This window comes from Gambusia affinis, linkage group LG17 (genome assembly GCF_019740435.1).
Source record: "Gambusia affinis linkage group LG17, SWU_Gaff_1.0, whole genome shotgun sequence".
Classification (NCBI taxonomy): Eukaryota; Metazoa; Chordata; class Actinopteri; order Cyprinodontiformes; family Poeciliidae; genus Gambusia; species Gambusia affinis.
In genome coordinates this window covers 16,988,777-17,012,196 of record NC_057884.1, presented here as the reverse complement: position 1 = coordinate 17,012,196, position 23,420 = coordinate 16,988,777, and the positions used below count along the sequence as shown (strand labels likewise).

At 35.9% G+C, this 23,420-nt stretch overlaps 1 protein-coding gene across 2 annotated transcripts in view; it reads left to right on the top strand.

Moving 5' to 3' along the window:
- Positions 1-23,420, top strand: part of LOC122819532 (matrix metalloproteinase-17-like) — a 146,693-nt gene that overhangs the window by 90,597 nt on the left and 32,676 nt on the right. For both annotated transcript variants that reach the window (XM_044096314.1, XM_044096313.1), the window contains exons 2-3: positions 10,667-10,799; positions 10,903-11,035. In XM_044096314.1, coding sequence (XP_043952249.1) covers positions 10,760-10,799; positions 10,903-11,035 — 173 coding nt within the window. In that variant the 5' untranslated portion in view covers positions 10,667-10,759. The remainder of the gene's footprint in view (positions 1-10,666; positions 10,800-10,902; positions 11,036-23,420) is intronic.

Below are 23,420 nucleotides of genomic sequence, written 5' to 3'. Positions count from 1 at the left end.
ATGTGTTGTCATGATGTGAAATTTGGCAGGAATAGTTTTAAAGTGCAAAATGGAAAGCAGAAGAACAAAAACTGCATCTGTCAGCACTTTTCAGTTATTCAAAATCAATTAGGCTGGTTGATTGTGCGTAATGTTTTTCAAATTAGCTATTATTCTGATTAGAGGAGTCAGATGTTTCCAGTTAGTAGCAGCCCAGTCCAAATATTGATGCATGTAGTGGTACGCACAACTTTGTAGAATAAAAACATTCCTGCACTGAATTTCCAAAGCAACTCAGAGGTGAGAATCTGGGGCTTTAAGCAGATACAAGAATCTGATAACTTCCACTGAAGTATAGAACTTTAGGGCTACACTTCAGTCACTTTAAAATAATATCATTACTTCATCCCAGTCTGTAGTCCAACTATTCTATATAAGCATCTATGCAAAGAAAAAAAAATTAATATAAAGAACACCTCCATACAAGGTAGTTGTTATGCACAGAGGTGTGTTGATCATGCTTTGGGGTTGCACTAAAATCAAAAACCTTTTTATCAATTGACAGTAAATAGATTACATTAACATCACAAACTTGCAGAGTTTCTGAGAGCATTGTGGGACTTTTGGTCATTCAGTTATATTGTGTTTAATGGATCTGGAAAAGGCTTTGTGACTGTCCCCCACAGAACTCATTGTGGCTGTTCAGTTGGAGCAATGCTGTGGTTTATTTTAGGAGGCTGTAAAACTGGTGGTTTGAAGCGGGCTGTGAACTGGCTGTCAGCTCTTATATATCTGAGCTCATGATTCTGATTTGGCGGATTGGGACTAACCTTATGGGATTGGTTCTTTGGGGTTGGTGGCAGTTTCTTCCTCAAGCAGAAGAGTTTTAGCATTGTGGTTTTCCTGTTCACAAGTGGTTGTAGGATGGAGGTTGTCCCTTTCCTTTTGGTTTTCCACAACATGTCCCATTAAGAGGAGTCCAAAATCCAAAGCTCATGGACCATACATGCCTTCTGATTTTTCACCATCAGCTAATGATTGGGACTATGTGCGTACTTTCTGAGCCTGGTTTTGGATGGTTATATGGGGGTTTTATCAGGATGACTTCAAACTTTTACTGACCTGCTAACTTCAAGATTACTGCCAGCTGTAAGTAACCATGCATATGGTGGAATACAGCAGGTTCAGATTGTTTTGGCATGTGGACAGCTCTTTGAAGTACTAAAATTGGGATTAACTAATAGACCTGAATAATAGTTCGTGAAAACTGTGACTATGGCTCTGACTTTTTCAACAAAAGAACCTTTTGTTCTTCTACCTCATGTAGCTTCTTAACCTTTTAAAAGATCAAGAGGTGGCTCACAGATCTGACCTCACTCTTGAGGTATTAAAGAACAACAAAACCCCATAATGGAGTGTGCTACTTTGTGACCCTTGGAGAGCCAGTGAGGTCTCGGGGTTAAATGCCTCCCAGAGAGTCATTTCCTGTCATGATGGAAAAGATGTGAGAAATCGACAGCTGTTCATCAGGGCTAAACAGGGAGGTATTGTGAGATGATAGCGATCACACGCATTTATGTAAATCTGACTTTGGAAGTTGACGTGGTGATGTCAATAGTCTCATAGCTCATTAAGTGAGTTTCTGTCGACTGACAGCCTTACGGCACATAGACAACCAAAGGAAATGATGCCACGGGTCCAGTATTGTTAAAAGTGACCCATTGAGATTGATCCTGCTGTAGAATATTGATGTGGTACAAATTGGATGATGTTACAGGATGTTTTTGAAAGAAGGATCCTTACTTGCTAACAAATCATCTTATACAAAACAAAAAACAAAAAAAACCATGTAATTTGTGACTAGACAAGATTGAAAAGATGTTCAGTATGTGTCAAAATACAAGCCATTGTTTAATGCAAATCTTTAAAAGAAAACATTTAATTTTTTTTCTTATTTAGCAGATAAAAAAGAAACATTTTCCCTACTGCTAAAAAAGTCAATATTAATATATTCCTAATATATTATTTTGCAATTTAATCAGATAAAATGTTTCTTTTTTTTCTCAATAGCCCATATTCAAAGTATTAAAGGTTACCTTTCAATGTATTTACTGTTTCCACTTGTTTTTGTCAACTTTCTTGCATTATGTTATGCTCTTAATAGAGTAACATGAATACAACAGGCTGAAATTAGATGGGCATAGAGCTTGCTGTCGCCACTCATGACTTGCTTCAGGCAATAACAATTATATGTATCGTTCCTTTAGCTTTTCTGTCCATGTTTTTAGCAACTGGAAATATTTGCAAACTGTTGAATTATAATTTTTTGTAGGTAAAGTTAATGTACTGGATCTTTATTTAGCCTGATGACTAGTTGGTGTGCAGCAAAATGTTTAATTGGTTCCTTTGCTACTTTATTTGACACCATTTTATAAGAACTTAAAATGTGGAACAAAGAGCAATGGAGGGAAAGTTAAGTGGTTTTGAAAAGCCGAGGACCAATTTTTATATGGATAACTTGACTGCTTTTCAGGTGTGTATGTATTCAGGTGTGGGCAACATTGACACTTGCAGCTTATTTTATTTAGTTCGACAAGTGCTAAGGATTCAGTTATAGAGAATAAAGGATGAGGGAATGTTTATACGGTGAGAACCAGAAGTTGGAAAATTTTTTGAAAAATTTATCCAGATGCAGGGACACTGAATTGCCTGGAGAACAAGAGAATGACTAACACAATTTATTGTGTTCACCAGGTCTGGCAAAAAAAACAAACAAAAAAAAAAAACTGTGCCCTACAGCTAACATTTCGTTAAGTGCAGTGTGCTCTTTTATTTCAAGTACCACTTCAGTAGAAAGTAAGTAAAATGTGTTTTGTTATGGAAAAAGAAATATTCAATGTGTATGTTAAGTGAAATTAAAATCCAAAATGACTGCCCCACATGTAAAACTCAGCAATAGTTACAGAAATAAAATGTTTATTAATGATTTTGTCAGCTTGAGTTTCCCCAAGTCATTTATTGTAGGCAACAAGCTTAATGGACATGTTGCTACAGCATTTAATTGTATATAATACAGAGAACTGCACTGCAGTTCCCTCTTAGGGCTAATAGTTATGAGCCTCTTCAACAATTAGCAAATATTTTATTTTCAGGGCCAAGTTCTGACTTCAGAGTTGAACAAAATCTTGGACAGGCAGAAACAGCACTTGATTGTTGTTTACTTTCATCTACTTATGTTTTCTGACTATTTTACCTCACTGAACCTCTTTTTTTAGTTAGTTTTGACTGGAATTAATGTTATTGTGTTGTAGCGATTTGTGTAGCCTTCATGTTATTCTTAGCTTAACATCTGAGTGAATCTTAAATAAAAACAATTGGGTTCTCTTTTCAAAATAGATAAAACATTTTGTGAGTACCATTAAAGTTAGTACATGTACTATGAACAGCACTTGGATCCAACGCTAGCCTTGGTGTGTTTATGAAATATAGCATTTTAAAATTTGCCTGCTCTTCTGGATACTTTATGTGTCCCCAGCACTTAATTATGTTGTAATAATCAGAAAACCCATTAGTCACATCCAGATCTCCAGCCTTATCTTGGTCATCTTTTGTCAAATTTCCTTTATTACTTCACCTCTTTCTGATTGAATACAACAAAATGCAAACACACACACATCATTAATAACTAACGCATCAGCAGTTCATTAATATTTCATTCACACGCGAGGTTTGATTTTTCTTTTTCAACCTCCTTCTCTTTACCGAAATGAACAAGCAGCTGTGTTGTAGGGAGAGAATGAGCAATTGTCTCACTTTGTTTTGTCTCTTCACAGCTATTTAATTAGGGTAAGTCTGGGTAATTTCTCTGTGCCAGACAGCCCATCCTCCCATCTCCAACAGGTCCTAAAAAGGAATACTATAAATACACCACATCATAATGTCTTATCAATAACTTATCTAGGAAGAATATATATCATCACCACTGACATCAGGAAATATGTCGTCCTACTTGTACTGAATATTAAACAATCCTCAAGCATTGTAAGAAACTCTGTGTCTCTGTACCTTTGCTCTGTAACTGGCTATTTAAATTAGCAGCATTTTCTCTGTTCAGGTCTTTTCCATCAGCAGATTACAGGGACAGGTCTTCAGGATTATTGAGGTAAATTATTATATACATGTACAGTCTGTTGCACAGCTGTCAGGTCCTTTAATATTTGCTTTATGCTTCAATTATATGTTTATCTGTATGCTGGTGAAAGGAAAGATATGTGAGAAGTGTCTGAATATGGTAAGATAATTTGAGATTGCAATTTACCGGGCGGCTTGTATAACATTAAGCAAGTCTGATCTGTCAAAATACATTATTATGAGATTTTGGACTGAAATATACAAGGATATTAAACTGGGTGCCCACACACCTAAGATGTATTTTCTTCAATCCAGACGGTATATATTTTTTTATATATATATATTAACTCATACATTGGCTTATTTTTGCATTAAAAGTGTAACTTTGCTAAAGCACTTCTTCAGTTTACTAAGGTGATTTATAATGTGGTAGATATTCATATTTTTGTCAAGTGAAAAGAAATAAGCAATACAGACTATATTTATTTGGATCAGACGTAAAACCTGTTTATTTTTGACGTGAAACAGTTTGACAAACATTTGAAAAAAAAAAAATGTTTTTTAGCGCTTCTGCATTTGCTTTTGCTTCAATCACTGAAGAGTGGTGATTTAGTCATACTTTTATAGTATGAATAGCTACAGTATCTATTGTTTTATTAGAAACATTTGCTTTTGACATATTTCTTAAAACTGTTATCAAGAACATATTGATGTGAGCACTGCCCTATGGCTACAGCCACAATCTTTAAAATAGTCAAAACAAGGGTTTGTCCAGTGTGAATTTTCAAGCTCTCAGACGTGTCAGTCAACCAGATGCACTTGTCAACCAGTTTATTTGAATTGAAAAAAGTATGGTTACTTTACAAAATATTAAAATTTCATGAACTGGGAATTAAATAATTATTTCCAAAACCTTTGAGAAATTTGATTTATTTTTTTTTTTGCATCCTATCACTACTTCATACAGGTTTTTACAGTATCTTAGCTGTTTGTATGACTGTAAAACATTTGGTGTTCTTCCGGTTATCTGGTGGAATTACTTTCCCCTTAGCTGATCACAGCCCTGCCTGCTGCAATGACTACTGGCACCACTGAGACCTTGATTTTTTTACAACTTGGCTGTTGGATCCTTGAGCCTGAGGTATCTGTTAAGCCTCTTGTGTTTCTTCTTCTGGACGCAGTGATTGCTTTTTATTGTCAGGTCAATCTCTACAGTCAGTTTATCATTGACCTGTTGGTCTCTCATCAGCAGTTTGGTTCTGGTTGAGCCTTCAGATTCTAGCCCTCCTTCACCTTTTGGTAATATGTCCTGTGAATTCCAGCCAATGGCTTATAGTGTTCTGAGTAGAGCAGCAGAGTACATCAATCTGCAATTATCATCACAATCGTATTATGTCAAATACTGCATTTACTAAGTACTTCTTGGTTGCTTTAGTCAGTAGGCTATAATATTTCAGATGCCATTCAAGTTCAGTTTGTGAAAAGCATTTCTGGTTAATTGGACAGATTCCCATTCCTTTTCCTGCCTACACCTAGTCTAGATTGTATTGATGAAGACCCAGGAGCGTGATAGAGGCATTATGATGATGGCATAAAATGAAAGAAATGAGAATAATCAGAGGTAATTACAACATATGTTATTGTCACAATGTTTAACAATAATATCATAGTGTCATGCTTTTATAACATTCTGAAGGTGTAGTTCTGTGCATTCTTTTGTCAGTCTGTATGGTACAACCTGAAAATATGTACTGAAATGTCTCCAGGCTGCATCTTGGGTCTTTTCTGATGTGATACAGCCAGGTCTCTTTTACTCTTGTCTTACAATGATTAGTGCCCATGTCTTGTCCTCTTGTCCAGGTCCCTTTTCCATTGAGTCGGATTTCTCCATGTAGGTAATTTTAGCAGCTGCTAAGTGACAAATCAAGTCTAATCCTTTCATGATGGTTCTCCTCTCCGACCACTTCTGCGGTGTGTTTTTGTTGCCTGAGGCATAAAACCCATCAATCCTCCTGATTGCCCACGGTCTAAGGTTGCTGGACTTTGGGTAGAATGAATTGTGCATTTTGAGGAGCTTTCTTGTCTTGATATTAGTGACTTCAACCTTCTTCCTTTGCTTGAAGAACTGACAGGACATGACTGATTGTAGCTGATTCCTAGTAATCCCTTTTAGTATTTTTCTCACTGTTCTTGTGGCTTCGTTTTGGTTATCAATTCCGTTTCCCTTTTGATCACTTTGCCTTCCTTTTTGTACCATTCAGATGCCCTCTGAATTACATTGTGGTTTCACTGCTCTACATTCAAGTGATATGAATCAGTGAACTGATGTCTCACTCATGCCCCAGTGTGTTAACTGAGAAGCTGTTGAATATGAATGACAAATTGCTTTTCAGATAATCTGGTGAAATGAATACCCAAGGTCAGAGTACTTTATCTCATTACACCAAAAATCCATTACATACAGACGCAGGCCTTGTTTCTCAACAGTAGCAGCTGTAGTGTCACCTTTTCTTTTTAATTTTGTTTGAATTTTCAAGATAAAATCATCTGCTCTTTAGGGTTTGTATAAAGTTATGCATATGTAACTAAAACTTTGTTATTTTAGTATGTTTAGATTTTTAAACTGATTGGAGGAAATTAATCCAATAAATGCTTGTTAAACAAAAAAAGTCATCCACCCTCTGATTAGCTTTTTCCACCTTAAGCTACCTCTGTGCTTAATTCATGTTATACCAGCTTTATGGACCACAGGGAATCACAATATTCTGTCTCATAAAGTATACAGAAATTATAAACAGTCTTCCCACTGGCAGTGATTAAATGTGGTTTTGATTGATTTCATACAGTTGCAGCTAAGAAAAGTTTCTAGAGAAACTGAATTCAGAATGTAACCAAAAATATCATGTATTTTGCATGAGATTACTATAATAGAATAGAGTAGAATAGAATAGAATAGAATAGAATAGAATAGAATAGAATAGAATAGAATAGAATAGAAGTACTTTATTCATCCCAGCAGGGAAATTACTTCACAGATGCAGCATAAAGACAAGACACAGTAACAACTAGTTGTAGATAAAATAAACTAAATCTACAACTAGCTGTTACTGTGTCTTGTCTTTATACTGCAACTGCAAAGTAATTTCCCTGCTGGGATGAAAAAAGTACTTCTATTCTATTCTATTATAGTAATCTCATGCAAAATACATAATATTTTGGTTACATATCATGTATTTTGTTAACATGGTTAACAAAAGTCATGCTGAATAAATATTATTTGTTTTTACCATATATAAGTTGTTTTTGTTTCATAATAACCATCTTGGCCAAAATGAGGTATAAATGCTGGGTAAATATTTATCAAACCTGCTTAATCACAACATACAGTCTCTGAATAACTTTTTATGTGGGTGTGTCTTTACAAGGTGAGTTTTCTTATATTTAAGGAAACAATATAAAATGCAGTTGACAAACCGTGTGGAGAATTGAAGACGAGGTAAAGAGGTGATTCTTGGAGTCTTTGGGTCTTTCTTTGAAAAGCTTAAACATAGCTTGTACTGTTTTTGGATGTCTTGGTGCAAAATTGAATTCCACAAACCTTCACATCCCACCTCAAAACAATATTTATGTTATTAATTAAATTGGATAAATCTAAGTTAAGTTTAAGGGCTATTGTTATACAAATTTGGCAAAAGAAATCTACATTTGTAGCCTATTCATAAACCATAAACCATTGCTCAAGAATCTACCTTCTGGTCTACAAGTAAGTTCACGATTTCATGCAGGTTTTGCTCTTTCCCTGTCTCATTAGAAAGTCCTACTCAAGCTGCTGGAGCAGCAAGGCTTTTGCCTACATTTGACTGAAAGTGGAAACAGTGCAGTTACGTCATCTGTCCCCTGCTCACTTTGAGAGTTGGAATCTCAGATCATTGTATTACTGTTTGATCTTTTCCTGTGTCTGCCTTAATTTTCCATATTTTTCTGTAAGTTTTTCTAACTGCTAATACAGATGAGGATGGTGCCTCAGACTTTTTTAAAAAACAAGAAAAAGAAAATACAGACTCAGAAGCAAAGTCATATAAAGGTCATTAAGAGATTTTTTTTTTTAGCTAATCAGTAAAATATTTATTTTTTATGGCTGCAGAGAGAGACTTTATGCCAATGTAAGAATGTGCAGAGATGGAACTAATCAAATAACCATCCAAGTTAAAGAGGCGCACAGAGCATACTGAGCAGCTGCCTGGGAAATTGTTTTGAGCATCTTATTGCATGCAAACTGTAATTTTGTTTCTAACTTTAATGCACTAGCATCCAGGATCAAAGGGTTCTCAGTGTAATTAGACTTGAATCTGTTTATATAATATTGTTTGATTGCACTGATCGATAGATTCCTATATGACGGAAAATGACTTGGTTTAGTTTTTTCCTGTAAAATTGTGAATTGGCCCAAATAAACAGGGATGGAATGAGAGAGAAAAACGCTATTCATCAACAGACATTAAAATCCAGATGGGTGCACATTCTTTCTCTCAAGTTAGTTCAAGGTCGACCAGACACCTTGTAGTGTTAACAATGAAACCATTGAAGTTACAAAACATTATCTGTATAATATGACATCTAAACATTAAGACTTATCTGGTTCTTAAATTTGCAGAAGCCTTTGGATTTAGGCCTACACCTTAATCAAATGAGAAATACATTGTTATCATAACTCACCAGGTTTAGCACTATGACATGTTTAGCCAAAATGTTATAATTCTAAATTGATTCCCTGACTCATAAAGTTCAACACACATCTGTCCTGTTTGTATGGCATGCACCCTTATCTTTTCTATTTTGACAATTTTTTCAGGGTGACATTTTGCTACTGCAGAGAAATTTGTTGCACAACTTCACTGGAGTGTTAATAAACTGCTAATGCTTTGTTATTGTCTATATGTTTAATTACATAGTAAATGTGGCTCAAAATTAGAAGAAAATAAGGAAAATACTTTATAGTAGTTTCTCTAACAAAATCCATTAAGACTGTACTTCTATTTTGACAACTGGATTTAGATGTTGGAGTTTAGATTTAATAAACCCCCACCTATTCATAATTCAGATATTTGCAGATTTTCTGTAGAACAGAACTCCAAATTGTTTGTGAAAACGTTTCTGGTTTTAGAGGTCTGAAAAGTGACCATAGAGCTCATTGTGAGAAGAAATACAGAGAGATATCTAGAATACGCCTGGTCTCAATGGCGCATATGTAACAGCTTCCATAAATGATTTATGACACTTTTAATTTCACATACTGTCAATTCATAGAGCCCTTTCAGCTTATATTCTCTCACCTCTCCATTTGACCTTCACATCATATTATTTCCAGAAACTTTGGTTTGTCAGCTTCTGCACTGTTAGAGAGGGTTCAGTTCAGATCCTGTGCCACTTCTTACAAGCCCTTTGGACAGATGGTGAAGCAAAGCATGGAGAGGTAAAACCCTGGCAACGTAGTACTTCTGTATACCTGAAGTCATTGGGTAAATGGGATTTTCCCAGCATTGTCATTACAGAGGGGGGCCTTGCTATCGATCTGTGTCACTCACCTCCAATGAGTGCAGATCAAAAACCTATTTAAAATCTGCCTTTTCTGATTAGCTGTCAGATCATGACGAAGGACGAGGAGGGGAATTTAATGGAGCAGAGACAAATAAAGGTTGGAGAAAAAGAAAGAGAAGCTGGGAAAATGGACAATAGCAGTGAAAGAGGAGAATGAAACTAACCTCCCATACCTTAATCTTATGAGTTCCAAACCAATCTAATTGCCCATTAGACATTACGCCTCTTAGGCATGGCAGTATAAATTTATTATTTAAAATTTAAGAATTGCTTTGATCATTTTTCAACCTTAAAATGGTTATTGCTACTTTATATGTCTGCATGGAACAGCTTATATTGGCTGTATCTCTAGCATACTTTTATGTGAAATCAAACAACTTACTGGTGAAGAGAAACAAATACAAAATATTGGCGTGCACTTAAAGGACAAATGCATCTTTTAAGTTTTCTTTTCAATTATGTTAATGCATATTTATACTATGAAAAGTCAAAAATAAATATGGTATTTATATTGATATTACAAGAAACAATTGCCACTTCAAAATATTTGATAAGGTTCCTTCTGTTTCAGAGGCATTGCTCCAAATACTCTTTTGTGTCAGAAATGTATATTTCTGCTGAGTACCACTGAAAAGGTGGAATGTTTGTTTCTTACTTTTAAGATTTTTAAGATTTCTTTGACACAAAAACAGGATAACATTTTTCCATTAAGTTCTGAAAAGTTATCTATCAGCATATCAACTTAAACATGAATTGGGGTTTGAAAAGTAGTGGTGTGAAACTGTGGTTGAGAAAGATTACACAGGGATCCTTGGATCTTTATATATACATACACATAGCGACATAGTATCCACAGACCGTAATGCACAGGTGTCAGGATCTCTGCAGCTTTAGAGCTCTTTGAAATGCCTCAAATGAACTCTGCTGAACTTTGTATGCCTACTATTTTCATCTACAGGACTGGCTGAATAAGTTCGGGTACCTCCCTCCCCCTGACCCAGTGACCGGACAACTTCAGACAAAGGAGGCCTTGACCAAGGCTATTAAAGCCATGCAGAAGTTTGGAGGGCTGAAAGAGACTGGAGTTTTAGGTATGTTTAGCAAAATCTACTCAGGTCTCAAATGTTACCTTGAAGTTGGTTCAACACCTTGCTACCAAAATCCAAACCTTATGCTTCTTTTTATTCTTCGCAGACCAAGCCACATTAGGGTTGATGAAAACACCGAGATGCTCACTGCCGGATATGTCTCAAGCAGAGGTGACAATGCGCAGAAAACGAAGTCCAACTCCTCAAAACAAATGGAATAAGAGGCATCTTTCCTGGAGGTAGGGCACAATTGACCATGTCCATTCGACAATGACTCCATGTTACATCGTTCAATTTATTTCCGACTTTCCCTGGAATTGTGCCTTCATATAAAGTGCAAACTGACATTTATTATAAAGGAAGTATATCTAAATAAACTGAATTAAAAGAAGTTTAATTGAAGCTTGCCAGCTCCAAAGTGTTTCCTTAGTCTGTGTATCCATGGAACAAAATCGAAGTAAAGATACTTTATAACTCTTGACATTCTGACCAGGAAGATGTTAATAAAAGAGCAAAGAGCATATCACCCCAGCAGGATACTTGTTTAAATTTCAGCATGAACTTCTCTCTCTTTGGATCAGCAAAGTAGAGAAAGTTCATGAAAAGACTTACAATAGTGTCATTTGATAAACTCACTGAATATTAAGTGGCAAACTCATGCCAATGTTTTAATTAAAGGATTTCTTCTCTGAAGTCACTCCAGTTTATCTTGAATTTCTTTCTGTCTTAGAGGAAGTGTAATGTAATTAAAACTAAACTCAACCCTTCCTGCAGTGTCAATGAACTGTGTTCTGAAGAAAATTAGGCTTAGCTAAATTCACTTAAAGGAATGTCTGCCTAAACTGGTTGAGATGTGTGTCCAGAGCTATTATCTAAAAAATAAAATGCTCTAGAGCAGTGGTCCCTAACCACCGGGTTGCGGACCGGTACCGGTCCGTGGACTAATTGGTACCGGGCCGCGCAAGAAATAATTAAATATGTCCGTTCTATGTATTGAGTCTGGAGGAGCTTTTATTTTGAAAATCCTAAACCGGACGCTGTCGGTTACGTCTTGCGCGGCAACATGCAGAATGAGTAAGAAACAACGGTATCGGTCTCGGTCCTTACATCCACCAATATGATGGTTGCAGCTAAGATAGATTGCCAGTCAAATGTAGAGTTACCACATAGAGACAACCATGCAAACTCTCATTATGTTCAATTTAGTATCATCAGTAACTCTATTATCCCTGTCGTTGCACTATGGGAAGAAAAATAGTTATCAGGGAACCTCCAGTTGCATTTCTTTTTCTTTGCTCTCACTTTCCTAAAGTGTTGTCTGAACATTAATATAAATAGTGTCACACAAACAGGCTGCAGTGACTTAAACCTCAGTGAGCTCAGAGATGAGAATTATGCAGTGACCTTTCAGGCAGTCTCGGCAGCCATTTTTTTTCTGCTCCTTTATAGCGTCTGTTTTCTCACCTGCACATTGCTGTTTGACAGCTATTCAATAACATATAACCCATATGACACCAGACTGAAAGTGAGATATTCATCAAGATGACTGCCCTTTAATAATATTAAAATCACCAACGGTGATTTTGAGAATAGTGTAATGACGCCAACGCTGTAGTCCCACCAAATAGGGTTTATTAGAATAAGTACGAGCTGCTATTCCACAAGCCTCTAACTCTAACTCTAACTCTCTCCCCTTCCGGTCCTCGTACTCCCGCTCCACCAGTGACGTGCGGTGAGGTTCATAGCTGGTGAGGCACTGACGTCATCAGAATCAGATTTGCAAATAGATGCATAGATTGACAGCAGTTTACAGGTTATGTTTCACTTCTGCAACCTTACACATACAAACTGTAGCTCACAAAACACACATTTCCTTAAAAAACAAAACAAAAAATCACTATCTCTATTATAATCTATCGCTGCACTTGACTTGCTTCCCGAATCGTTTAGCCTAGCTCGTTGTCACTTACTCGGCAGTTGAGGAGTGAACAAGACGAACGTCTGGGATCTTGAGCGCCCCCTGCCATGAGGCAAGAGAACTGCCTGCCTCACCTCGAACCTGTTCTCTGCCGTTTATAATCGCTCATTACACGAAACACGTTACACAAACACAGTTGGTGACAAAAAGCACTGTACATTATATACATAAGCTAAATTATTGGAAATAAATTCACATATTACATTAGTTTAAACCATTTTATTGACGCCGTACAGCAACATGCTCTCTCCGCTTAGCAGCCAGCGCAGAGCCAGGGGTTGCGCAATCCAAGGTGAGGCAGAGCTCGCTGCTGCCTCACCGGCATCGCTTCCAAGCATTTGAATGAGAAAATAAGAAAATTCAGCGATTTTGAACAAATAAAAATCGAAATTGGTGAAGCTACATGAAAAATAAATATTTTTTAGTACAAACCACCGGATGAATATAACAATTTAAATTACTTTATGATTATATATTTTCTTTCTTTCCATGATGGCAGGTGAGGCACTGCCTCACCTGCCTCCCCTGACCGCACGTCACTGCGCTCCACCGATCCCCCGCCCACATGACAGGCCTATCACATGTGAGTAGGAGTCAGCAGAGACCGACAGGGGAAGCCCATAACACCCTACACATAACAATAAGGATCACAATGCAACATATAACAAATACAAATAACCATATAAACCCCAGCAGAACTAAATCACAGAATCATTACAATAGCATATATATATATATATATATATATATATATATATATATATATATATATATATATATATATATATATATATATATATATATATATATATATATATATCTTCCTAAACCCAAGACTTACAAGCAGTTCATTCTGTATTTTATTGTGTAAGGCTGGGTGTACAGATAGAAGATAAACATTACCTTTAAAAAATGGTATAGTTTGTTTAGAAAAAGAGCTGTTTTGCTTCCTCTCAGAGGTATCCAGACTAAAGTGCATGAAATTGTGTCAGCTTATAAAAAATATAGCAGGATATTTTGCCTTGAAACAGTAGAGGTAGAAAGTATCTCTTCAAGTCAATACATATGTAACATACACATGTGAATTGGGAAATAGGGACATCCAAAATACACCTTCACAAATGAAGTATATATTCCCCTGTGCAGATGTGTGCTTTCCTCCTGGTGGACTTTAACTTTCATTTCCTCCGTTGTACTCCTGCCAATCATACAGCTCTCCTGTCAGTTTGCTGCACAGTAAAATAAGACAGCCGTGTCTTCAGTCCGATGAAACACCTTCATATTCACAGCAGTCGGATTTGTAAAAGTGAACAGAGGAATCTTGGTGGTTATGTATCGGACTCTAATCCAGAGAGATTTTCACGTGTGGCAGATTTGAAGAAAATCCTTTATATTCTACTCAGATTGGCCCAGAAGTTTTCTCTTTCTCCTCCCTTTGGTTTTAAGTGGATGTTTTTCCACTTGCATGCCCATCACCTCGCGGCTTGTTTTCATGATGCAACATTTAACAATACCTCTGCTTTATTACAATAAATGTGAAAGTAAAATCTAGGAAATGTGATAAAGTAAAGCTATGATTAACAATGAATGACTGTGGTGTAACCTGACACAAATAATAAATGTTCTTGTGGTGATGCAACATTTCAGAGAGATCATAAAAATAATAACTGTTTTTAATCACCATAAAATAGACATTTTGGTTTTCAATCTTAATTTGGGTTATAAAGTAATTTTCCATTGGCGAACTCAAGTGGGGAACATAATAATGAGTTAGAATGAAATAACCAACAAAAAAAACAACTCTTTTATGATATTACCCTATGTCTTAGGTCTAAATTTTAAAGGAAAAATCTGAACTCACATCAAAACATAACATATTCTCTCCTGGGTGTATCTGTTCAACAAGTTGGTTCACATTTATCTTAGTATATATTGTGTAAATACCTAAAAAAGCTAAAAGTAAGCAAAATATTAAGTACTTCCAATTAATGTCTTGAGTAAAAAAAAAAAAAAAAACATTGGTGTTGTAGTCAAGACAAGATGAGACAAAAACAACTTTGATGAGACAACTCCAAGTCCAAACCCAACTTTAAACCAATGAAAGACAATTTTCTGTAATCATCATAATGTAGTTGCTGCAAAGGTTTAAAGAAAATCTGAAAGTAGCAGCACTTTAACAAACTAACCTGAAAACACTTCAGCCTAACTGACTGTACTAGCTGTGCTTTCACAATATTTAGGTGAAACCAAACTAGTATGTAAGCAGACTCCCAACTACATTCCACCTGTCCAATAAATCTGACAAGCTGGTAACAAGTTGAAAATAGATAACTCTGAAGAGCCCATACATCTGGCTAACATTAACCCACTTGCCAAAAGCTAAAAGCAGAGTAGAGGCAGATGGATGACTTAACTTCCTCAGAGTTCTTTCTTCGTTTTTATGCACTTTGCATAAGAACATACATGTATATATTTGCACGACAATGTTATTGCTTTCTCGTCCGTCTCACCTTTACAACATTGGTATGTATGGGCACAAATGGCAGTGCTGACATTTTCAAACTATTGGTCTTCTGAGAAAAAATAAAATAAAAAAAGACCTGGACATTTGAAACTGACTTAAGATCAAAGCTGTCTGGTGTCAAGGACTTGAGTTCCAAAACATCAAAAACAAACTCCACTCTTTCAGCATTCAAAATCATGGGACTACTTCAATTATTATAATTCATATTCACAACTGATCCGATCATTTATCTGTCCACTTATCATCAATAGTCGGACATATCCAAGCAGACAGAAAACAAGGTAAATTTGAAGCACTTCACCATACAAGGAGAGATTCTTTAAGTGATATTTTATTTTGAAACTGTATTTTCATTTAGCATTTGGGATATAGTGAAAACCAGAATATATATATGTTATTTTATTTATTTGTTTTACTGGTTGGCATAATAATCTGAATTTAAATCCAAGATAATGTATTGTCTGTCTAAAAATGTTACTTATTTGTTGATATATCTCAGTACTTAAATTTGGCCGGTTTGTCTTTTAAAAGGCCTTGATTTGAACTGCAACCTATTGGTACAAATGGTTTCATTACAACTGAAAAATAAATATATATCAAAGTGTAAGCAGGAAATGGAAGTACAAAGTGACCAATGGCCTATCCAGTTTTGTTCAAATATTTTGACCTGCATAACAATGCAAAAATAGTAGTTGTAAGCAACTTGTCTTTCACTTGTACCTTATGTGCATCCTTGCAGATGCTGTCTTAAAATAAATTTGCTCTGAAAACTAATGCTTGAAAAGTTCTACAATATGCATTTAGAAATTTACTGAGAAAGGGACGGTAATTATTTTCAGCACATAATGTAAAATGTTGCACATAATGAAAATTACCTAATCAAGCGGAAGTTTGAAGCATTATCTGCATGTATTTAATTAAAACAGCCCATTTACTTACATTAGGAAGTGCAGGATCACCCACTCCTTCCTGATTCAGCTCGCCACAGCTCAATTGACAAGAGGCTGATTGGCACTTCATGCTCTTCTCTGCTTGTTCTCACATGTCATTCCCAACATTGTGTTCTGAAAAAGTGCATAGTTTGTGCTCAGTGGTTGTTATTTCACAGAAACGAAGAAAGGATAAGTGGCTCAGCGGAGTAACTATTCATTTAGTGGATGTAAACTTGATGTCTTTTTCTTAATAGAAATAAGTAAATGATTTTATTTTTTTCTGATGGTGTCTGAGAGCTTTTGTGACGAGGCTGAGCCCTTAATCCCAATTTAACTCCACTCTGCCTTTTTTCTTTTTTCCACTTCTTCGCAGTCTGTTTGGTCGAGTGTGTCGCTGACATTAAAAGCTGAGTGGTGTAATGGCTCACTGTTAGCCCACTACCTCATATTGTTGGGCCATTATCACAGCAGACAGCCTGGCAGTCATTAGCAGCTTGACTGATAACTCGCACAGATAGGTGTAGCCAGCTGAGTGAAGAGGCACAATGAAGGGGTGGAGGATGAGAGAAGGTGGTGGCGGGAGGAGGGGGTGGGGGTGAAACATGTGAAAGAAGCTCTCTAATTTAATTTATTTCCCAAATGTAATGAAATAGTTAAGTTTTACTTGGAACTTGGACTACACACTCATCAATACTCATCTCTCCATTGACTTACCTTCCTTTTCATCAAATAAATCAACTAAATCCTAAAATGTACAGGAGGCTCAACATAGTTAATGACTAGAAATCTGCAGGTGGGAATCCAAATAGCTCTCTGCAAAGACCAGAGTGAAATTATAATATTTTCATTTTCCGAATGTTAGTCTATGTTTTTTTCCCCTTCACTTCAAACTCAATGCCAAATGTTAAAAAATATTTTGGCAATAAAGACTTACTAGGTTCGAGTTAATATTATCCTGTAATATAATTAAAATTAGGAAGCTTTGAGGAGCATGTCTGTTAAGCAACTGATTTATTAATGTTTTCTTTGTTACTTTAGAAGGAGCATCATGATGGAAAAATGTACAATATTTAATTCAGAAATAGTTTTCAAGAGCTTATAGAACCAAACAACTTTTTCATAACCATCACAAAACATAATCTCAAGACACTACACACAAACAAACATTCATTTCAAACAGTGAATCAAGTTCAGTTCATTATTCAAATTAGTTTAAAACAACATAACATAAAGGAAGAACTTGTTTTTTATACATTACACTCCAGATTAAAACATGGTTACCAGCCTGTGCTGAATAAACTAAAAGAATTGGCTTAAGACATAACCTCATTAGAGAATTTATTGAAAGTGAATTTTTGCTGCAGAATCATCCGAGCTCTGAGGCACAGGCTTCAAAATCCTGCCAGTCAGATTGACAAGTTGGAAAACTTGTTCAGATATTGAAAAGCTATTTTCAATATTAATGAAGGGATGAGAAATCCTAACACAGTTATAAATATCATCAATACTAGATTCACTTAACGAAATAATGGAAAAGAAAATTGATATTTTTGTTTTAAGTTTTGAACCTTTTCTGCACGTTGCAATTGTTCTTACCATTGATCGATGTCTACCTTTTTCAGAAGTTTTTCCATTTTTGGCCAAAGCAAAGCCCCTTATCTCTCTACTAAATGCTCATTTATCATTTTCCTGCCATCACTTTAGGCCACTAACCTGTGAAATTACTTGGTAGAACCTTAGGTATAATCACGCTGTCTTCTCATTAGAAACTTGTCAAAAATATATATTACTTTTATATTTTAAATCACCATCACAAAGCTGTTGAGTGAAGTTTTAAAGATAGACAGACAACAGGGAGACATAAAAGGCAAGCAGTATTTCTTTTTTAGCAGGGGGAGAGATTTCAGCATAGCCTTTTAATAAAACGTCTTTTATCTTCAGCCTGATTGACGCGGCTTGTGAATGTGTTTGCAAGTGTACCAGCAGCAGTTTTCAGTGCTTGTTTCTCATCTGTTTGTCTTACATACATGCATAAATGCATATGAGCATGCATGACTGTTATCATTGGACCACTCCATTTATCAGATTATGTCTGCAAAAGGGTAGGAAAGGGTGAAATGAGATCATTGGGTCCCTCAGCCTCTGTACGTGTGTCTACTTTTTATCATCATTTCTGATGTCTGTGGAGTAGTGAAGCCACAGGAGGCAGGAACCTGCAGAGAAGATGAAGGCAGGGGACAGCAAAAAAAGTCTTACAAGGTTTTAGGGGTTTTTTCTACTGCTCTTGGTCTTTTTTTCCCCTACTGCCACATCGTATCTGAATCATAAGTGACAGTGGAGATGTTCAGAAGAAGCAAGTTGCATGTAAATTAATGTCAATGAGGTGAAATATGACACACAAAAAAATAATAATAATTTGTGTGTCTACATCTGTATCTATTTGAGAATGCATGCAAACATTTACCTCTCACCGATCCCTCATTTCCTCTGACTCATTTGTCAAACCAAGGTGAGACTCACATCTTGGAATTAAGTAGGTCAGGAAAATGAAGTCATCCCTAATCAGGCTTCTGCACATCCAGCTAATTTCAAAGTCTGCTTTAATCCCTTTTACCCTGACATTTATTGCAGGAAGTTAGAAAGGATCATCAGAAACCTATACTCAAAACTCTTGAGCTTCCCACTACATTTGGAGGACTAAACATCTCACAATATGCTACTTCCGGTTGATCCTGCTCTATTTTAGGAGATAAATTTGAGTCTCAATCTATGTAGTTCATCCATCCATTGCCTACACCTGCTTACAAGTCTGGTCATCTCTTGCCAGGACACAGTGGACCTGGAGACCGGCAGGTTACAGTACATCACTGGACAAACTATTTATTTATTGATTCATCCCAAGTTACTTCAGTAACTAGGGAGGTCAGAGGTCTTTCAGGTTTAACCTTTTATTTTGTAGAACTTGTGGAGTCATTTTTTTTACTCAACTAACTTTTTTTTAAAAATGCATTGATTGTGATAAATAGGTTTGAAAGCAAGGGCACATTATGACATTTTAACAATTACTTGAATTGTTTGACGAAACTAGTTGTCATTATCTCACCCACACTCGACATGATGCTCCCTTCCCTCATCCACTCACCCTCACCTTATGTTGTCTATCCCTCCATCCACCTTAAGCATGGATGTCTTTTTCATCTAAGATATCCATGCAGTCCTTTTCATCCTGCTTTTCACCCTAATCCCTTTTCACTTTGTCTTACTTGTATCCTTTTTAAAATCTTATTATTCCCTTTATTTCTTGTTATCAAACCTTTTTATCCCAGTCATTCACTACATCCACTTTTCTTAAACTTTTTTTTATCCCACTCATCCCTCTTCATTCACTTGGAAGGCTTTTACCTCATTTATTTTATTACCCCTTTTTTACAACCACTTCTCCTCCCATTTCTCAGTCTTTATGACCGGATCAGTCTTCTGTTTCTGTTTGTTCCTTTCATGCATACATCACATTTTTACACACATTTTTACCCCATTCTTCCTAACCATTCCTCACTTACTACCCTTTTCACACTCTATTTAACCCCATCGCTTTATAAGTTACTTTTTCATCCCAGTCAACCCTCTTTGTGACCTCTTTTTGATCCTCTCCACACTTCCCACGCCTCTTTACAAACCCTTTTCATCTATAACTCCTCCTCCTTCATTACTTTTTATTTTATTCATCCTTGTTTTTATCCTTTCTTCCCTGTTCATTCCAAATTTGACAAACATTTTTACTCATGTCAGTCTCTTTTACAGTTACTGGCTTTCACATACATTCTATGTTGCTTTTGATGGTCCTCATCTCTCTTTATAATCCGTTTTAATCCAACCTATCTGCCTGTTTTTAATCTGATCAGTTTTTTTTACAGATCAGAAGTTAATCTCATTTATTCTGTCCAAGAGTTCTTACGATATTTTTTCTTAATTCACATTCGCTTCATCCCATTTTATTCTATTCATTCTTTGCAACATGGTTTCATTCCTCTTCTCCTTCATATGTTTCATCCCTCTCTACTTTCTCCTCCCTTTTACATTTTCATCACTTTTTATGGCTTTTTTTATTCCATTTTTTCTTTCATAAAAAGAACATTTTGTTCACTTCATGCTACTCACCCCACTTTACAATCCTTTTTCATCACCTTACTTCCCTATTTTCCCTCTCATTACCCCATTTCGTCTTACTTTATATGACCTCCCCGTTTTTCATACTCTTCCTCCCTGATCCTTCCTTTCACCACTTCTTAGTAATCATTTACCTCTCTTTAAAAAAGGACTTATTTCCAATTGATTGGAATTCTCAAAAGTTTCCAAATCAAAATACTTTGAAACTCTAATTTATAAATATCTAATTTGCTTTACCAAGAATAAATCAATTCAGTATATTGTCCTTGTTCATTTATATCTGTATCCCTTGCAGTTACTGGCTTCCTTTTTTCTGAGTTGACCTTACGAGATCTCATAATGTACAACACTTCACAAGTTTCACCAGCTTCCACTATAAGTTTCCATTAAACTACAAATAATGAGGCTTACTACAAAGTTCAGCCTTCTCATCCATCTATTTACTCACTTCTTCTCCTTTCATTGCCGGTGAAGTCAAATTGATGTGATAAAGGGGCTTTTCTGCTTTGCCCATTTCCTGTATGTGTCATATCGCCATGCTCTCCCCTCCATGCTTCACTATCATCACATTATTTGTTGGAGGATACAAACTTCAGGAGTTTTGCTCCTGAACAAAACTGTGAATGAAACCAAAAGGAAAACATTATTTTCAATTGTCAGTAACTGACTCAGACCTTTAACCATTGGGCCATTCTTTTTTTTTTTTTTTTTTTTTTTAATCTATGGGATTTGTAAATGGTCTGTTTGTTTAGGAAATTAAATCTACTACTTTTCAGTTTAGAAATAATACAGTCATCGAGGTCGTACAGATTTAAATCTGTTTTCTCCGCTTCAGTGAAAACCCAACACGCTGCATTTCTGGGGGTATGTACAGGCTGCCCTCACCATCTGGAGGAGCTTGTTGCATTCTGTGCTGAATAGTAATGTGTCGTTTTCTGACATAAGCAGACTTTTCAGTTGTACTCTTCTGTTTTGGACATGTACTTTTTGGAATTAAAAGGATTATGTAATCATGATGCTTAGGATTGGTATTTCCCTTCAAATGAACCTTAAATGTTTAGCTGAGACCTCTAAGTCTTTAAATATTCATCATTTGACGTTCCCCCGTTTTGGTTTTACTAGTACACATTGCATTGCTTTTCTGCACCAGGTACATCTTTAGCAAAGGTTGCGAGGAACATTTTAAGTTTGGTGAGAAATGAAGGCATCAGTCCGTCTGTCAGAGATAGAAATGTGCCTGTGTGATCATTTATCCATCTGATTGGAGTAGCCAGGAGAAATGCTGAAACAAGGACGACGTATATCTCTTGGAGAACACACAGCATTATTCTCACTAAAGTTAGAGCTGTGGTACATGGAGCCATAGGGAGTTGTCAGAAATATGACTACAGTAGGAAAGTTGCTGCGTTTCTGCTTATTGCTCTCTCTTTTGCTTACTCTCTTGGTTTTATTTCACGTTTTCTCCTGGCATCCTTACCGCTTTCATTATTTTTCTTTTTTTCCGTCAGCTGGTCATGTATTGCATGTATCTTATATAAGGTTCATTTATATTTAAAGTCCCATAACTGAGTTTATCAACACAGATATTTGGAAGCATGCGAGTAACCAGTTTTACTTTGCTAAACACACTTTGTATTGAGCCTCACTCAGATGATTTAGGATTTAGATTTTATGTGGGACATAGCAATTACCTTTAAAACAGGTTGAAGGTAGTGTCATTGGTTGTCATACAACCAAAGAGTATGATCTTCTTAAAGAGACAGACGCAAAAGTCCAATTTCAAGGTATCTTATTTTGAGCTCGAATTTCTTTCCTTTTTTTTTTTTTTGTTTATGTATATAGAGCATTTTTACCACAAATGAAGGTAACAAAGTTGCTTTATTGTGCAATATGAAATGACACTATCACTGTGATATTATATTATTATATCACTATTACCCTTTAAAGTACATAATACCACACCATTTTAGGTTTACTTCAGTGAAGTACAGTGAAAACTTTTCTGTATTCACCCACATTTTAGACACAAAAACAAAGGCAGGAAATGTCATTCAAACACATGAATCACCAGATCTTGTTGAAAAGTTCTTTATGATAAAGAGTTTAACACAAAGGGAACGATTTTCTTATGTTTTGACAGGAAATGGGATTTGAATAGATTAAAAAAAATAAGAAGAAAGAGAATTGACATAATACTCCATGTAGGGATTGTTTGTAGTGTCAGAATTTCTTCCTGAGCCTATTTGTGACCTCAATATTTACAACCATATTCATAGTTTGCATTTGACACCTTCACAGCTAGATCAGCTTGTTCAAAAGCATCAAAAATAATGAGGCTTTTGTTGTGAGTGCTATGAAGAACACAAAGAAAGCAATATTCTTAGCCGAATGGCTTATAGTGCTCAAGAACACAGAAATATGTTCCTTTACTCAATGCCGCATAAACAATAACAACAATTTCTCTGGCCAGGACATTTCATACTTCACAAGAATTCAAGTGCAGAACTTGTGGGAATTGTCATATTTTTATTTTCCTACTGCAATTGTATGTTAAATTTGACTGACATCAGAAAAATAGAAATCACAAACCATGACTGCAAGCATAGAATGACATTTTCCTTCTGTCAGACTTACGCGGTTAGGAGGGGCTAATTTCCCTGTCCTTGCAAAATAATTGTTGGCTTTCAGTCCTGAATGATTTATGACACCTGATATTGGAGACACAAAGGAGGTTGTTCTGAAGCTCAACAAGATAACATTATGAAAGAATACTACTGCAATATGCTTTACACATATTAATTTCAATTTATCAGTATTCAAAAATTCTATCACAGTGTGATTTATTTATTTTTGTTCTGGAGTTAATCTGCACATTTTTCACCAAAGCACATTTATCTCTAAGACACAGAACCTGCCTCTGTCATGATTGTACATTCTCATGTTTCACATATTGGCTGATTTTTTGTTATTTTTTTCATAATGAGACAATCTAAAGCATTGAGTTTGAGACGTTGCCTGAAAAT